Source organism: Chaetura pelagica, unplaced genomic scaffold (genome assembly GCF_000747805.2).
Source record: "Chaetura pelagica isolate M959 unplaced genomic scaffold, ChaPel_1.0 scaffold737, whole genome shotgun sequence".
Classification (NCBI taxonomy): domain Eukaryota; kingdom Metazoa; phylum Chordata; class Aves; order Apodiformes; family Apodidae; genus Chaetura; species Chaetura pelagica.
The window spans coordinates 900,032-919,331 of NW_009953813.1; the positions used below are offsets into that span (position 1 = coordinate 900,032).

A 19,300-nucleotide genomic window follows, 5' to 3' on the forward strand; every position below is an offset into this window, starting at 1 on the left:
CCCACCCCCCCCACACACACACACACAGAGGGGGTTCAGCGCCGTGTGGAGACGCCATTTTAAGTCAGTTTTGTCGGCTGACTCAAAGGACATTTCATGTTCGTGTAAGGAAATACCTGGTCCTTCACAAATTGGAATTCAGTTTAGTAGCACTTGGAAGGAAATTTGGGTTCTGCCCTTTCCCACCCAGAGTTTTGTTCATCTGGAGGATTCTGAAGCAACCACCTCCACTTACACAGGAGAGAGACAGCTTAATTTACTTCTTGTCATGTAGAATTCCAAGACCTTACTTCATGCTTAGAAAATAAAAAAAACATCCTAAACTGTTAAAATATATATGTATATTTATTTATTTTCAGCAAGACCATGAACCAGGAATGAGCAGTTGTTAAAAGTCTGAGTTTGATCACTGAGTAGCCACATGGTTATCAAACACTATGAGTAATGGAAAAAAAGTTTAATTCAGCCTTTTTTCTTTGTTTTCAGAGTCCAACAGCCGACGGGCAGTAAACAGAGGCTACCTGGGTGGATTGCTAAGACTCTATCAAGACTGGCATCACAAAGATGTCTCCAACAACTACATTTATATTCGTAGGGCTCTCCTGCTCTGTTTAAAGCACATCACCAACATCCAGCTGGGCAGAGAGACTTTCCTTGGTTCCCAGGGTATGAAGATTCTCTTCACAAGTGTACAGGTAAATGATGCTTTTGTGCTTAAGTGAGACGGGTTTTTAATTAGTGGTAGGTTCTACCTCACAGTGCAGAAAATTCCGTAGTTTTTCCTGAATTTATATGATAGCTAAATGAAAAAACTATAATGTTAAAATAAAAGTTATTTCTTTTTCTCAGTACTTTAAAAAAACTGAAATGTTTCCAATTAAAACTAATTTTAATTCTACTGAGTCTCATGGGAATTGTGGTGCAGTATCTCCACAAAAACACTGCTCAGGTGTTTCACCAGGTATTTGCTTTCAGGAATCCAGATGGATAGCTCCACTCAGTCTTTTTCGCATTAAAAAGTGTTGATTTAGCCACATTTTTGCTACTGAAACATTCACCAATTGATTTTCAGGAGGCCCAGCTTTGATCTTGTGAAACATTAATGTGGGTGCATCAAGAAAGGTCCTGAGGCTGGGATCCCTGTTAGGTATAAAAGGGCAGGTACAGAACAGTAACAGTTTCCTCTCAGTCTTTCACCAGCATGCTTCCTTAACCTTCTTTGGTGAAGTAATTTATGGAGAAACCTTCAGCTCTTGACCCATGTGATTCCACAAGGAGTGTTTCCATTTTCATACTTTAGGTGAACCTCTTCTGGCAGGGGTTTGGACTAGATGATCTCCAGAGGTCCTTTCCAACCCCTAATATTCTTAGATTCTCACTGGCCAGTGTGTTATCTCATTCTAGCACCACCACAGACAGAAAAACCCATCTCCTCCTCCTCCAGAAAAATCCATTGCCCCCTGATCCAGTGTATTTGCTTTTTCACCTTTCCCATCGCTGTCATGAACAGCTCTCCTGACTGAAAGATATTTCTTGTTTATAGGAGATGGTAGATTGGTATAGTTTTTCACTTGATTTTCCTCATGAGGAACTGACCACTTTTTCAGGATGCCATGAAGTGTCCAGGATCAGCAGATCCTTCAAGGAAACATGGTATCTGTTAATGAGAAGTCCCTGGTTTGCAGAACTTGAATAGGGTGGATGACAACAGCTGCTTCAGGGTAGATGTCAGCTCATTTTCTCTCAAGAACCTTCTACAGCCCCTGCAGTTTTCTGAGCTAAAATCTACTGATAGCTCAGCCTGGGAGCAACCTCATGGAAGGTGCAAACATGGGGTCACCTTGGGTGAACAAACAGGAAATGACACACTAAGACTCCAATGAATACTGATAACACTAATCTTTCCAAAGGTTAGAAGTGGAGTGGAAATGACAGCTTCAGAGGCCTCCAGTTTGCCTTTTTTCTACTGTGTGCTGCAAGGGAGATATTGGAAGGGAAACTACCAAGGTTTAATAGATTCATACTCAACATTTCTTCATTACTTCTTTAGGATATTTGTCAGCCTTACAGTCTCTCTCCAAGACATGATGTGTCAGGAGGAGTCTGGTAGCACTAGGAGGTCTAACTCATACTCTTCCCTACTCTGACCTGAGCTAGAGACTGTTGCTGCTGCTAAAATCTTCATGAGCCTTATGGCAGACAGAAAATGGGAAACTCCTAAGAGGAGTTCTGGGCCCCTCAGTTCAAAAAGGACAGGGAACTGCTCGAGAGAGTCCAGCGCAGAGCTACGAAGATGATTAAGGGAGTGGAACATCTCCCTTATGAGGAAAGGCTGAAGGAGCTGGGTCTCTTTAGCTTGGAGAAAAGGAGACTGAGGGGTGACCTCATCAATGTTTACAAATATGTAAGGGGTGAGTGTCAGGGGGACGGAGTTAGGCTTTTCTCAGTGATGACCAGTGATAGGACTGGTAATGGGTGTAAATTGGAGCATAGGAAGTTCAAGGTGAATATCCGAAAAAAATTTTTTACTGTGAGAGTGACAGAGCACTGGAACAGACTGCCCAGGGAGGTTGTGGAGTCTCCCTCACTGGAGACATTCAAAACCCACCTGGATGAGTTCCTGTGTGATGTACTCTAGGTGACCCTGCTCTGGCAGGGGGGTTGGACTAGATGATCTCTCGAGGTCCCTTCCAGCTCCTATGATTCTATGATTCTATGAATGGCAGGCTGTAGTAAGAGAGAAAGAGACAGGGCAAGACAACTCTTGCTTGGAAAAGCACTGTCTCTGTGTGTCTGCAGATTAGAAATTTGCTGGCTGTGCTGATTAGTCTTAATCAAACTCAGAGTAGCTGATAAGATTTTAAAGGATGGCCAGAAAAGTCCTGCTGGAACTTTTTAACACTTTTTAACCTATTGAAAATGAAACAATTTTATAAAAATGGGTTTGTTATAGTGACTTCCAGTGGAATTCCTGTTTCCAAGGCTGGTTTTCAATTGAATCCTCTCCAGCTGCTTATTGTATGGGCTGATGGGCAGCTGAAATACCTGAGCTTGTAATAGCCATTAAGCCTATATGTTTACAGGAAGAACCAGTAGTTCAAAGGCTGTCTCCTTACATAGATGAGAAGTGACTGCTCCTTCTATTTGATGGGAATTTTGAGATATTTTAGGAGAATTCAGAGATATTTTGAGTTCTGCTTCAACCTGGAAAGAAAAATCATTTTAGATCATGAAATCATTCATGAAAAGGAAGCACTTTGTGTTCCCATTTCTTTTTCCAAGCTCTGCTTAGACTTTCATTGCAGTTAAATGGTATATTCACATAAGCAGCTGGCTGGCTTTGTGTGCAGGGACACAGGAGCTGCCTAGTCTGAGACAAGAAAACAGGTTGATATTTGCTTTAGGAGACACTGGTGCATGCGACATTATTTTGCAATTTTCTCATATTATTCTGATTTCTTAAGCTCCCATGATATCTCTTCAGTCTTCCTGTACTAAGGTCTGCTCCAGGATGATAATATCCTCTACTCTACTCTACATTTCCCAATAGTAGCAGCCATTAGCAACATGACCATTTGCCTCACCCTCATATTGAGACCTCCTTTTTTTTTGGATACTCACTTATCATATATCTGGACATTTTCAGATTTAGTAGAGAAAATATTTGAGTGTGGAGACTAAAAAGCAGATCCCCTGAATTCAGGTTAGCTTGCCATGGGTTTTCTGAGCTATGCACAATATTCCACCACAAAATAAATGGGATAGTTTACACACAGATGAAGCAGTCTGCTGTCTATTTTTCAGGTGTCAGTAAAAAAGGCTTTTCCAATACAATGATGGAGCATTGTTCAGTCATCTGTAAACTGTTTTATCTTGGAATCTGAGACCACTTTATGAACAGTAATGAAAACAGTCCCACAGATTCCCTGTAAGGTATCTGAAGGCTTGTTTGCACTTGTACACTCATTTGCTATGAAGAAAAATCTGACTTTGAAATAGCATCATTGAGTAACTCCATGTGTGAAAGATCATTGTCTGGATGAACATGCCTTGGTCTTGACCATCTCAGTCCACTAGGCAGTGAGTTAAGAGGGCTGGCCCAAAGCAGGCATTTGTACAGTCCCATGTTCACTGTTCTAGTAAAAACAGAGCAGTTTTAGTGAACTATCATAAGAGTATTCAAGGCTGCAATTTTGTTCCCACTAGTAGACAAACTTTCATCTTAGTTTTTAATAACAAGCAAAAAAAGGCACCCAAACACCATATGAAAGAGTGAATAAATTGAAAAACTGGAAATAGAAGCAGATTCTCCTTGGCGTTTGCTCTAACCACAGTAAAACTTTCCTTGGAGATACTTCCAAAATTGTCTTTTCTCTCCTCTGTGCTCCTAACAGCCAGAGATCTTGAAATACATATTAAGATTCTTGTAGTGAGTCTTGTAAGCATGTCAGCTTTAGATGATTTTTCTAGCCTCCCTCCAGGAAGCCTGGATAATCCCACTGAATCTTATAATGCCATTCAATCATACATGAGAAAACAGAATAAAATCCTGTGCAACCAAAAAAACCTCAATACAGCCATTTTCCTTTACCTAATTAGAATAAAGTGCTTTGGTTATCTTCCTGGTTCTGCTGAATATTTTTTTGTCCAGTCCAAATCCTCACTGCAGGCTGTCAGACAATGGCACAATCAGTCTATTCTACCCTCTGGGTTGTTCTGTTTTATCTGTGCTGAGGGAAGCAAACAAATGGTATTAGAATGTATTGTAATATTCCTCTTATAGAACATTCATGTGGCTTATTTGACTTGCATCCTTGTTCTGATGAGCTAAGTCTTAGTCCCAAGCCACTACAGGTAACGTGTTGATAGACATGGTACTACTGATGAACTTGGCAGGGTACAACCTTGATTAGACAGTGTCTCTGAAGGGAGCTGTGGTACAGATGTGCTGCCCTTGGGGCAGGCTGAAGGTTTGGTTTTCTGACCATTGCACCTCTTGATGTTAGAAAAACTTCATATTTGTGCAGGAGCTGTAATATGCTTATCCACCACTCTGTCTCTGTTATATTGAAAACATAGACCTGCTATAGCCCCCCAAGGGGTCTTTGCTTTTAGTTTTGTGGTGGGATTTTTGGTTCTCTTTGCAACAAAAGACCAAGGATTTTATTTGCATAGCATGGTCATAAAAATAGAAAAAGTATTTTAAACCTGTGCTGACTAGACCTGATCACCTGGTTGTTCTGTGTTTGGTGTGTAATGGCACTTAAGGTGATCTGCTCCATCACCTTCCCTGGCACCAAGGTCAGACTGACAGGTCTGTAGTTACCTGGATACTCCTTTCTGCCTTTGTTGTGGATGGGTACCACATTTGCTACCCTCCAGTCCACTGGGACCTCCCCGGTTAGCCAGGACTTCTGGTAAATGATGGGAAGAGGCTTGGCAAGTGCATCTGCCAACTCCTTCAGTACTCTTGGCTGTTACCCATCTGGCCCCATAGACTTGTGGATGTTTAGGTCGTGTAGCAGGTCACTGACCACTTCCTCTTGGATTACAAAGGTCTCATTCTGCTCCACCTCCCCAATTTCCAGCTCAGGGGCTTGGTGTCTAGGGAACAATCAGTTTGACTGCTAAAGAGTGAGGCAAAGAAGGCATTTAGCACCTCAGCCTTTTCCTCATCCTTTGTCACTATGTTTCCCCCTACATCCAATAAAGGATGGAGATTCTTCATAGTCATCTTTTTGTTATTAATATATTTATAGAAAGATTTTTAGTCTTTGATAGCAGTAACCAAGTTGAGTTCAAGTTGGGCTTTGGCCCTCCTAATTCTCTCCCTGCACTTCCTTACTACATCTCTGTATTCCTCATGAGAGGCCTGTTCTCTCTTCCAGAGGCCATGAACTCTCCTTTTCTTCCTGAGCTCCAGCCAAATCTTTCTATTCATGTGTCTAAATGCCATGCACCAATAGAAGTCTCCTGAGGTCCGTGCTACTCTGTATTTCTGTAAGAAATGGACTGCAAGAACTTGAGGTCTTGCTGTTCCAGGCATATTTCTTTAATGTTAAAAAAAGATGTGTGTGGTGAGGGAGAAGTGGGGGAAAAAAAGCGATTAAGATTTCATAGTCTAATCAGAAGAGTTTCTGCTCTGGGGGATTGTATATAATAGGCAGGACAACTGTAAGAGATAATTCTTAACATGGTTCTTTCTCCTTTGGTTCCTAGGACTGTCTGCCTTGCAAAACTCTGGATCCTATCATAAACACTGCAGTTCAGATTCTGAGAAAGTGCTATCCCAAGGAGCCTCTGCCTGTGATGACAGTAGGAAGTTCTTATTCTTTCCCTCTTCCTGGGAATGCCAAGGCTGAATCTTTATGTGAGAGAGATGAAGGTAAACGGCTGAAGGAGGAGGAAAAGGAGCATGAAATGAAATTTGTATGAGGGGCTTGATTCCTGGGGTTTACAGTTAAAATTAATCTGATGGTCTACAGTGTCACTGAGTAGAGATGAAACTACTCCCAGATGTCCTCAAAGCTTGAAGATTCTGTTTGGAGAATAAATAAAAGAACATTAAAAGGAGCAAGGAAAAAATATCCTTTTATTATCAAAAAAATCAATGGAACAGAGTGGACGTGACATTGGCTGGAGATGCCATTGCTCCACAGCAACAGAGGGAGACACAATTGTGCCTGTGCGTGTCTCTTTGAGGGGACACACACTGCCTTGCAGCTTTTTCAGTAAAGAATTGCAGAAAGTGTTATTCTTTTTTTCTTTCTACAATAAAAGCAGAGAGCAGTCACACTGCACAAGTAAAAGATGTGAGCACTTATTGAAAAGCAGAACATAAGTACAGGCAGGACAGCCTCTCCACAGAACAGAAGAAATGGTAGATTCCATGATACACACAAGCAATTTCTCTGTTGCTTTTAATTTCATATGGAAGATGGTCAAATACTATAATGATGATAGCAGTAAAACACACTAATCTAGATAATATAGATTAGGAGCATCCTGGTAATACTGTTGCAGCCGAGCAGAAAACCTCTGTATTGCTTTGTAAGATGAGTTGGATCCGTATCATGGTGACATTTGTAATGGATTTGAAATGCACTGCTTGTGTCCAAGAGAACAGAGCTCTAAAAAGTGGGGGATTTAGTGCCAAATTTGTTTGTGCTAGATTGAAAATGGGATCTGATTTAACCAGAGATGTGATGGGTTGAAGTTTGAAGACGTGTGGCACATACAGAAAAGGTTGCACATGTTTCTGTGAAGGGCCTGCAAGGGATATTAGGTCGAAGGCCTCTGTCTCTACCAGTTTTCTACTTCTGCAGGTGACTATGAAAGTGATGGAGAAGAAGAAACTGAAAAAGACCTGGATCATGAGGATATGGAGAGTAAGGAGGAAGTAGGTATATAAGCTGTAGTTTCCTTCATCATCCCCATGCTGGAAAGTAAAACCTTTCATTGTCCATTTTGACATCCTGATAAGAGAAGCAGAGAATGTAGATATGCATGTGGTCCTATGTGAATACACTACATGAATAATAGAGGTATACTTGAATGAAGAAAATGAGAAAACACTGACTGTCATTGGAGAGAGTCCCCTGCATTTATCTTATTAATTTGCTCTTATTAATTGCCATGCTTGTCACCAGGATGATGCAGGCTTGGTGACTTCTGTGTTCCTGCAGAGACTGACTACGTATTTATTAGAAACACACAGTCCAGGATAAGTGATGGATCTTTGATCCCTCTGGGTGTGGACCAGAAATATGACTTTGTAGGGGAAAATGGAATTATCACCAAGGAAAGAGTAACCCTCTTTTTATTTCCTTATCAGAGCATATTTGTGCAGTGCACCTGCCATTAGAAAAAGGTTCTTTTTAGCCACAGCTGGGTCATTTGAACCTAGGTTCCTTCTTTATTGACTGCTGCACACAGACAAATAGTAAAATGAAATATTCAGGGCTTCTCTGACTTCTGCTTTTGCACTCTCCCTGACATGACCTAACTGGTAAAAACTCCACTCCTAACAGCTGAGGATGAGAGTGAACACTTTTATGTTGTGAAATACTTGCAAGCACATATGCAAATGTGAAGTACTGAATGCTGCTAATAAGTTTTATTCACATAAAGTGGTTTGGGAAGGCAAATTAAAGAAATTAAGTTGCAAATACAGTCTAATTAGATATGATTGAGACTTCTGTGGAAAGGCATTTTCATTGCTTACCCTTTCTTTTTCTCCTCAAGTATTAAACCAATGTCATGCCATGAAAAGAGGAACTTTAAAAAAAACCCAAACCCCACATTAGCTCAGTGTCCTAACTTGCCCCTGTTCTGTCTGTTTTTATCTGAATATTAGAGCTCGTTAAGATGCTCATTAGGAATAAGGTTCATAGTGAATTTATCTCCTTCTTTAATTAGTTATTCATTCAGAAACAGATCCTATATGCCTCTGAGCTATTTCATTATTCATAAGGATTTACCAAGTAGATGTGAGCAGGGTTTTTTTTGTTTAAGAACTTGCTCTGAATATGAGTTTTAAGTACTGCTTGTCTGGTGTGCTGGTCATATATCTTCCATGACAAATATTTCTAAAGGAAAGGAAGCAAGCAGGGAATAGATAATGAACTTCCACTTTATCTTTTTTTTTTTTGTGAAATATCACTTGCACAATGTTTTCTGATACTGATGTGATTTACAGGCATTTTCACAGCTACCAACTTAAATCTATGCATACTAATAATACCAAGCAAAACAAAAATTGGCTCCATACTTTCATCAGTGACTGTTCAGATAGTTCTATGAAAATCAAAATCATGACGTGAACCAACTGTCCTTCTCAACCCAAATCTTCAGAAAATGTGATAATGTTTATGCATCATTATGCTGTTAGTGGCAAACTGACCTCAAGTACTCTGTGCAGCTCTTAATTGCCTTTTAAACTAGGCCCAAACAGCCCTTCAAAATCTGCTTGGAAATACAAGCCTAGCTTAGGGTTTGAAACACCATGGACACATTTGCATTCTGGCAGTTTTGGTTTTGGTAACAACACTTGGAGAAACCATGTGATTTTCTAGACCAAAGCTAGAATTGTCAGCCTTTCTAATTTTGCTGATAACCTGTAAGGACAATTTTGCCTTCAATATACTTCCATAATGTTTTTGGTTAGTATACATTTATTTAATTGTTGTTCCTGTGAATCAGAATATTACCAGTTGTATCTTGAGGACCTATACCTACGAGTTTACACAACACAAGCAAGGCAATGTTTCATCTGCTTTGAAATAAATACTAGTTGCTAGTGTTTCTCATTTTGAAACCTCCTAATCTGAGGTGCTTATTAAAAGTTTAATGTTTCCGTCTTGATGCTTTTTTGAAACCATCTTTTCATGGTATCCCTACTTATGGACTCAGATACCTAAACATCAAATGCCTCTTTTTCACAATGTAGTGTTTCCTTTTGTGTCTCTTTTTCCATTCCATAAAATGACTTTAACAGCCTTAATGAGCATGGGAAGAACAGTCATAGGACTCACTAAATGCGTATGATATAATTATAAATCAAGGGAATTATACAGAATACATTTTTAACAGTCATCTTGTGGGGCATATTCAATATATATGCTTTTCTAATTCTGCTTTTGTAGGATTATGACTTGGAGACAGATGTGAACAAATTGAGGTCAAGGCCAGTGCTGGACTGGCCCAAGGAAGAGCTTGTCCAGTATGAAGCCATGTGTCAGGAACTTTCCCATGATTTTCAGGTACTATCATAGTGTGGCTTCCTCAGTTTGTGAATGTTTAAGAAATACTTGAAAAGGGCTACTGACAAGACACTAGATAAGGCTCTTGAAAATGGAAACCCACATGTCTTACAGGATTGGAAAAGCAAAGATTGAAGCTTATAGCTAGAGTTTATTGGTGTGAATCAAGAGTGATAGAAAGGGAGTGATGTTGCTTGGTGAACATTTAGCTGGGTATGGATTAACTAAGCACTACTGAATCAATTGCTACATGGGAAATCTGTCAGATAATAATTTGTATCCTTGCTGGTAATTTCAATAGCAATGTCAAAATCAGAATGAGATGTGCAAAATAAATAATGCCAACTAGTGTTTTTAAGGAGGTGATGAAGAAGATTGCACTGCTGCTGAGTGAAATGCACAGCTCAAATCACTGTTCTATTGCAGTTTGGGATAAGAAATGAAGACAAGTATTGAGCTCATTATAAGCTTTGGAATTTGGGAGAACTGAAAACTGTAATTGAAATAAGAATCTGGAAAGGACCACTGGCTTAATGTATCTCCTGTAGACATAATGCTGTGACACTTATTATGACTATGAGTAGCCAAATGAGATTAATTTCTACAGTTGCATGAAAGCAGGGGTAGAGTTTTGCGTGACAGATCAGCCTTCATTCTCCTGCTGTAACATTTATGTTCTAAAAAAATGCCTTAAGAATCATCTTCCCTAATTTGTTAGAACAATCAGCTTTGGCTGATGATGACTCACCCAGATGACTCAGTCTGATCCTTCTAGTTTCTGAGGACTACTGTTGAAACAGCTTTGTGCTTAAAGAAATTCTGGCAGGTGGTCCATGGGCTGATTTTACTCTGGCTGTCTTATTGGATGAGTACAGTTTTGGGAGATTTGTAAATATTTTCTCTTTCTTCCTTGCAAACTTGCCTCTGGAAGGAGGCACAATCTGTCTTGAGTTTCTCTTAATTTCTTCTGCTTTTTAAATTTCAAGGAGCTTGACTCAGAATCTGAGGAAGAAAAGAGCTTGGAGGACAGGACTGAGAGTCTTTTCTCTACTCCCTCTCATTTCATTCCAAGTGCTACATCTGTGAAACATCCAAACTACAGATGGAAAAGCCAAACTGTCACAGAGATGGGACCAGATCCAGGGGAAAAGGATTTCAAAATCCCACGGCAGAGCTGGACAAGGAGAGAGAAATGTAGATGGAATCTGACTGATGAAAAGAGAGACATTGCAGAAGGAGCTCAGGATGCAGTCTCCTGTGAGGAGGAGGATCCAGCCAGGAGTCACACACTTACTTTGCGTCCTCTCCCAAAAGAAGCTGCTTGGTACAAAAAAATGTTTTGCCCTGACTGTGAGGCCTCAAGCAATTATAGTCCTGGAGGAGATGAAGTGGCAAATCTTCTGGAGAAATACCAAAGAGAGATCCCATTCCACAGCCCTCACTTCTACATGGCTAGGGCCAAATGTGTTAAGTCCATAGCAGGCTACAAAGACTTGGCATTCCCTGATTTCTGGGGTCACCAGCCACCTCCTTACAGCAAGCCCATGTTGGAGCGCAAGGATGGGGTTCAAAGGTGATTGTACTTTAATATAATTACCACACTGAGAGCTCTCAGGCTGAAATTGCTTAATGTGGCTTCTGATTATAACAGCTCTGAATGGTTAAGAAAGTTACAGAATGGATTTTTGGCTATTCACTCTTTTTTTTTGCAAGGAGATAGGCCAAGCAGCAGGATGATTTTGTTTAGGTTTTCCTCCTGAGGAAAAAGAAATGGCATCTAACTGGATTATGAACAGGATTAAGGATCAACAGGTTTATTTCCTGTCTCTGACTTGGAATTTCTGTGTGTCAGTGGATGAATTGAGATCTGTGAGTTGCGTTCTTTTCTCATAGGTGAAGGTGATAGAGGCAACCTTGGAATGAGATTTTTATGGCTTCTGTGAATCCATAGTCACTGCCCTGTCTCATCTTCTGAATTGTTATTGTTTAATCTAGTTACTGAGAAATGTATGTACGTGACGGGACTCTAAGCTGGTAAAGCTCTGGCATAGATTTACTAGTGGCTTTTCCTTGAAGTAAGCAGACCAAAACCCAGAATGAGTTGTGCATCTGTGATCTTTTTAGAACACAAATGAAAACAAGTTCATTTTAGAGAAGGAAAAGACTGTGTGTCCTTTCAGGATACGTTTTGCCTTCAGTCTTGCTCTTAATGCAGCCACTTTTAGTGTATGCAATAATGGATCTTACCTGGCTTTTTAAGAACAAATCTTCTCTGCCCCCTCAGAGCTGTGTGTCTGCATCAGGTTGTTCTTGCTATCTCCCTGTCTACCCTTGTTCTGGTGTGTCCCTTCTCCCTATACTTCTTGCCCTCTGCCTACTGCTTGTGGTCCTCCAGAAGCTTCTCCTCCTTTTGGGAAGTGTCTTACGTGCTAGAGAGCACCAGCAGGGAGAAGGGAAGGAAGCTCCTTTCCATCCCTGCTGCCCAACCTACTAGGAGAAGACAGCATATATGGCAGCCAACAGACAAATAAATAAACCAGATCTCCCCTCTGGCACACTGCTAGAGGCTGCTGGTTTTCTTCTGTTATTTCAGGTGTTCAGAAAAGGTGACAGCTGTGTTTTGAAGCTTTGCTGGGAGAGAAAGCTCTCTTTGTAGCTACTCTTTTGTCTGTCCCATGTGTGGCTGTGTGTTTTACTTTCCTTTTTTTTTGTTTAGTGGCACAGGGAACTCTTAGCAGATACCAAAGGGGCTGGACTCTGTGCTAAACTTTGAAGTTCATCAACACAAAAAAAATGGCATTTGTGAAAACCACTAATTTCTGACCACCAGAGGGATAATGGTTCTTTCTGCAGTAAATATAAAAGCTAAAAATCTTATTTAGGGGCAAAATCACATCTCCTTGCACTATTGCTCTAAAAGATTTGCTTTTATGACTGTAATAACATGTGTAACTATACAGCTCGAATGGGAATAATCATACTATGCTTCAGGGCATAACATGATAGCTGCAAAGGTCAGAAAGAAAATCTGGTGTTTCATATCTGGTCATCTTTAGGGATCAGAGAACTTCAGTTTAATAATGAGTAAAAATTAGCTTGATTTAGAGTCAAGATCCACTACAAGACAAACTAGTAGATTTATAAGTCATGGTAGATATTTTCTCATGAGGCAAGGCTGGCCATTTGGGAAACTGACATTGACTGGGAATACATCAAACTCGACAGAATACAGGGGAGAATAAAAATTTAACACGGTCATTTAACGAGAGGCAACTTTCTGTAAAGGGAAAGGAGCAGGAGGAAAAAAATAGATATACATAAGAAGTTCACCTGGAATTAGTACATGGAAGTCCTCTTTTGTACGAGTCCTTCAATATAATTTGCTAAGCTTCTTAATTTTTCTTCTACAAGATTACTCCATAACAGGATTTCTCACCCTGTCATTACAATTTGGTTTATTTTATTTTTTTCTAGGGACAAGGTACTAGACGACATTCGCCGCTTAATCCAGCCAGGTGATGTGACAGGCAGAACTGTTTTTGATTTAGATGAGCCCAGGTGAGTATCTTAAATTGAGTACTGTAATCAGGGGCACTGTCAGGGCTGGGTTGGGTAAGTGAGCTCAGTTTACTTGTTCAGCTTGGATAAAAGTACACAATAAATAACATAGAAGGTACGGGCCCAACAGGAAAAATATACAGGAGTAAATTCCTAGTGTGTGGCTCTGGGGAAAGGATTTATTGGGGAAGTTGCTGGAGCTAGAAAGCCTCAAATTTTTTTTTGATAGAACAAGAAAAATCTACACATCAAAGGGGCTGTACAGTGCCCGTGGATATATGTGCATCCCATGCAGTGCTTTGGAACAGAAGGATGCAGGCTGATGCTGGGAATTGTGCCTATGAATCCAGAGGCAGTCTCTGCACCCTGAAGCAGCATTTGCCTTTGTGAGAGCACTTGGGTATCAGTAAGGCGAGTGTCACAGGTTATAGATGTACCCTGGAAGGTGTAGCACTTATAAAAATCCTCTGAAAACAAACACTTAAACTTGTGACCTGTTTTAAGTGCTCAGCTGTGGCCAGGAATTGTAGTGTCTGAAAAGTTGTAGCACAGGGCTGTTGAAAGGGTCCTTAATATGAAGAAATTGAAGTTAGAGGAAGGATGAGAACTCAGAGAATGTTCTTTAGAGGGGCAAAAAAGGAGAGGGACAGTTTGAGGTAGAAGGAAGTTATGAAGCTGTTCAAGATTAATATAAGGGTTTCTAAGCTCTAAAAAAAGGAAATTCTAGAGATGAAGGAGGAATAAATGTATAGTAATTGTGTAGAGCTGCATTGTGCAATTAATAAATGAGAATAACTCAGTGGAGAAAGTTAGTGGAATAAAATGAGTAAATATGACCTGGGACAAAGGGATTACTGGGAAAGGAAAAGATCAGATTTAGAAACACTAAGTAGCAGTAGAGAAGAACTCTGTATTGCTGAACAAAAGATGTGGGGGAAGACTTGTCTTTGAAGCAACTTGCTGTAGGTATCCTTGCTTTGATTTACTGCAGTTCCTCAAGCCCGGGTGCTCCAGGCTGTCTGAAGTTCTTCTCTGAGTTTGAATCCGGAAACCTCCGCAAAGCCATCCAAGTACGGGAGTAAGTACGTCTGCAGGGGCTTGTCACAACCAGCACTTCTGCTGTGACCACAACATGAAATGCTGGAGTTCTGGGTTCAGGGGGGGTTGCCAGGGAAGCAGGTTTTGTGATGCAGAGTTTGGTGCCTGCTAACACCTAAATGTCAAGAAAGTCACATGAAAGGAGCGTGAAAGCAGAGCTCAAAAATTTTGATCTAACACAGTGTGAGTATTTAATGGTGTGTTTGTGCACCGAAAGTTTAGTGTTATTTTAATTCTCACAGGTTATGACTGTGATGGTCAGCCTGCTCTCCTCAGCAGGTTCAGACTAGCAGGGTGTTCATGTCCACCATTTCTTTTGTCTTCCTTTACAGGTTTGAGTATGATTTAATTATGAATGCAGATGTCAACACCAACCAACATCACCAGTGGTTCTACTTTGAAGTCCGTGACATGAAATTAGCCGTTCCCTATCGCTTCAACATTATCAACTGTGAGAAGTTCAACAGCCAGTTTAATTATGGTATGAGCCTTTGGGGAGTTGGGATAGTCTTCTGTTCACAAGAATAACTTTTTAATGCTATAGAGGTTTTGAACTTTCCATGTCCATAAGGGAAACTGTAAGTTTAATCTTATCTGCCCTGAAATCTACTGAAAGAGCTACTTTAGATTTGTCAAAAGACTCCTCTCTATCCTCAGGAGGACTGAGGAGTAAGCTGAATATTGAGACCTGGATATTGTGAGGATTTTGGGGGAAAAAAAATGTAATTGTCCTGTGTTTAGAGAGCAGAACTTGAGGGATAATGGCACTGGGGTTGGGAGAAAGGAAAAAAAGACAATCTGTTGGAATTGAATGAGCAGTGTTGAATTGGAAAGTGTTTCTAAGATTTAAATAAATGTAGATAATCCTCAAAAAAATACTCATGATTCTTTGGGCTTATCCAGGAATACAGCTCTACCTGTTGACCTGCTTAGATTTCTGCTGGATATTAATGATAAAATTTCTCTTCCTTGACTGTCTTTGAGCTCTTATCAGAGTCTGTGGTGCAGGAGGAATGTGGCACTGCTCAGAAATAGGCAGGACAAATCCTAACTTTCAATGCCCATTTTAGAAGAGAATTATTTCTTCTGCATGGAGACTATGGGTTGAATTCTTGGCTGACATAGGCTGTATTTTTTGTTTCCATGGAGCTGTGTTGATTTACACCAGCTCAAGACCTGACTCAGAATGTTTAATAAGATCCTAATACCAGACTTTGCATTCCTCTAGAGCCCTGTGGATACAGCCCTCAATATCACCAGGAAAACTCTCTCAGGATCAATGTACCTAAAATAAATAGCACTAGGACCTGGTATGACTTGTCACTTGTATTTGTGAAGCTGGCTGGATGAGTGGCATAATCAATTATAAGGCACTTGCTCTTTAACCCTAAGGCCTGGAGTTCAAGTATTCATATAATCCCAAATGAAAATAACTTTTATTGGTCATCTTATTCTGATTCCCTGAATTACAAAACAGTTGTGTTGGTGTCTGGTAACGGCCTGAAAACGAAGTACATTGAGGTCCTACTGTAAACCCCGATACAAGCTGTGATATAGCCACCAGTAGCTTCATAGCTAGAGATTCTGACTATTATTGGTGGAAGGTTGCTTCTTGTCTGCTAGTTTGGCTGTTGTCAGCATTTATACTCATTTTGAGCACCTGAAATTGTACAAGATCCACATGTTCATGCATGCAATTAAATATATAATGAAAAAAAAAAAGTAATGATACCATCCAGTGTAAGGAAGCTAAGCCATGATTTGCTTTTTTATGGCTTGTACCTGGGATTTTCAAATCAGCAAAAAGGATATTTCATGAAATAGTTGTGTCCAGGAGCAGAGCAAATCAGGAGGTGCAGCCTCCACCTCTCTCCTTCCCACTTTCCCACCAACTTACTCTACCACAGGAAATAATGAGATTTCATCAGAAGCCTCATTTGTGTGTGTTTTCTAAAAGTGAGTGTTTTCACAAGGAAAGTGGAAAGGAAAAACTTTTTTTTTAAGATGGCAGACAAGTGTAAACCATCTCTCAGAGAAAATTTGGTATATGTGTCCTTTGGACTCACAGAGAAGGGCAGGAGCTGGAACTTGGGATGTGGAGAACACTGTAAGCCCTGATCTTCACATCCCTTGTCTGATGAACTTGGCTTCTGGGCAGGCCTGTGTCCCTTGAAACTCACTGTGGCCCATGACCTGTAACCAAACATGGAATTGCTGCTTGTATGTGTCTCGTGGTGCTGGTTCAGGAACCAGCAACACAGAGGTTGCCTCTGGCTGTAGACTGGTCAGTGCTACCCCACACCACAGCCAAAGGTGAGCTGGAACAGCATTTCTGTCAGCTATTAAGCTCTCCAGTGCTTCAGAGCTGGCAAGTGTACTGACAGAAACCAAAAGGAAAAAAGGGAAGTTGCTTGTGGAAATATGTCATCAGTATTAATGATATTCAAGCACCACCTCCTCCCGCACAAAAGCAGCCAAGAGAAGGCTCAGGGGGCAACATGCATGAATACTTGAAAGGAAGTTTTTCCCCTTCTTAAAAAAGCTTTCACAGAAGTGCTGTCAGCAGCACTGCTGGGTGCAGCTGTGGCTGTGCTGGGTCCACTGGACCTGGCTGCAAAGGCCACCCCTGCACCCCCTAGCAGCTCACCAGGGACACCCCATGCAGAGAGCTTGGCTGGTGAGGGCAGGATCCTTACCATTGCTGTAAGAGAGCAGGCAGGTGTGTAAAGCAAAAGAATTTGTTAAAAAAATTACCTGGAGATGGTCTGGCTTCATGGAGCTGGGAGTAATGTATAAGCAGATCAGAGAAGAAAGCCTTGTACCTTGGGGCATGGCATGTAAACATTTTGGAGGTCAGGAAGAAGTAATCTTCTGGTATAGTACAGTACAAAGACGAATGCTGTCATTGCCAGCATTTCTGACACATGGGTGTTCCTAGGTCTAATGGCAAGTTTAAAACATAGAAAACTAGCTTTGCTTGCTACTTTCTGGATGCACCACAGGTCTCCAATACTGTGGTAGGATTATGGATTCAATAATGGTGCAAGGAAGCATGAAATATTGGACTAACACAATTACTGATTTTGTTAAACCTTTATTCCTAGTCTTTTCTTCCCTTTCCTCAGTTTGTAAACAGAGCAGCTTGAAGTCCTCCCTTGCAAAGGCCAGACAGATAATTTATTTTCTAATGAATTCCATTTCTGCTGGAGGTGCTTTGTGTGCAGACATCACTATCACAGTGAAGAATGGAGCTTTGGGAAATGTATTTACTTTGCATAAACTAGGTGCAGAGACAGCACAGACAAAATAATGATGCTTCTTGTTTAGTATTTTCCTCACCATCCATGTTTTTTTCCAGCCAGGGAAGTCATGTCACTTGAAACTATCTTGTTTTACATAGGTATGCAGCTGGTCATGTATTCAGTGAAGGAAGCTCTCCAGGGCAGGCCTCGCTGGTTTCGGGCAGGCCATGACATCTGCTACTACAGGTAAGTGCATTTTTGGTGAATAATTTGTGGTTTCCTTTCCCTTCTGTTCCCCTCCTGTTAACTGTATTGATGTTGTTAACCTTTGACCACCAGTGCCAGCTGTTTCAAATGCCTCTGAATTGGTGCTAGTTCCTTACGTTATGTGCTTCCAGCATCAGGGAACAGCTGGAAGTGCGATATTAGATGCCTGGGGAGAAACAGGGCATGTGCAGAATTCACTTCCCAAGAAGGGAAGGAAATGGAGGATGCTCAAGCCTTGCTGATGCAGCCAGGAGTACAAGGAAGCTTCACCTCCAAAGGTGGAGAGTAGTTGGCTTTTTTCCCCTGTCCGGAAAGAAGTGAGCTGGATGCAGTAATTTTCTTTGGCATACTTTGACTTTTCTAGGAGACATAAGAGCTGAGAAGCTGAAGAAGGGTTTGTATATACATAGGATTGTGTGTGTGTGTATATACACACATGTACACCTATATATATAGATAGAAACAGACATATACAAATACACATTTATTTGTTTGTGAATCTGTACCTTAGTACCTTCACCATCTTCCCTTCTTCAATGCTGGAATTCAAATTCTAGGAGACAAACTGCTCTGTGGACCACACTTATTGGAACCATAGCCTGGTTTATAGACCTTATTCTAATAGTAGAAGCAGTGGGGATTAGCCTTGCTCACTGTCATGCAGGAATATTTTCTACTGAGGCCAAGCAACCGTGGTGTAAAGGAGCTGTGACAAGTTCAGGACTGATATTTATGCAAGTTCCCTTTTTCAGGCTGTTTCTGCAATGTGTCAGCACCTCAGGAGGAAAATACTAGATCAGTCTCATCTTTAGCTTGTATCTGAGCTGGAGCTTGACTCATGAGAGAAACATTCTCACCCAGGTATCTCATTTCCATGCAGAAAACTGATCCCTGATTCATTCTGGTTATTACAGTCAAAGGAGACAAGTGCAGAGCTTGGGGTTTCAGCAGGTTGAATGAAGCCTGCTTTACTTTCTCAAAGCTTCCAAAATATTATCCACAACACACAGTAGTTATTTTAAAGGTGATGAGTGAAATAGTTATCAGGACTAGGATAACTGGTGTGTTTTGCATTAGAAAATCTTCACTGCGGGTGAAGTTCACATACTTTGTAACCAAATACTGCAGCATGTTATTCTGGCCTTAGATATCATTACCTGAAAGCTAAGACTGAGAAGGACTGAGTGACAAGTTTCCTCATTTTTCTTTCATTCTAATTATTTATTCTATCATGATTCCTTTTCACCACTTTACGTCACCAAAATGCCTCAGTGTCTCAGGACTCTGTGGGTACTGCATTAGTCATTATTTAAACAAGCCAAAAGTCTGGTTCTTGCCCCTTATTATTGAAGCATGGAGCTTGGGCTACTCAAT

General features: G+C 40.8%; 1 protein-coding gene across 1 annotated transcript in view; it reads left to right on the forward strand.

Annotated features, from left to right (window-relative positions):
- The window catches only part of AGBL1 (ATP/GTP binding protein-like 1), a 276,400-nt gene that overhangs the window by 55,672 nt on the left and 201,428 nt on the right, over positions 1-19,300 (forward strand). Inside the window, exons 7-15 of the mRNA XM_010001309.1 lie at positions 487-695; positions 6,220-6,385; positions 7,326-7,399; positions 9,645-9,761; positions 10,748-11,334; positions 13,236-13,319; positions 14,311-14,397; positions 14,750-14,898; positions 17,818-17,905. Coding sequence (XP_009999611.1) covers positions 487-695; positions 6,220-6,385; positions 7,326-7,399; positions 9,645-9,761; positions 10,748-11,334; positions 13,236-13,319; positions 14,311-14,397; positions 14,750-14,898; positions 17,818-17,905 — 1,561 coding nt within the window. The remainder of the gene's footprint in view (positions 1-486; positions 696-6,219; positions 6,386-7,325; positions 7,400-9,644; positions 9,762-10,747; positions 11,335-13,235; positions 13,320-14,310; positions 14,398-14,749; positions 14,899-17,817; positions 17,906-19,300) is intronic.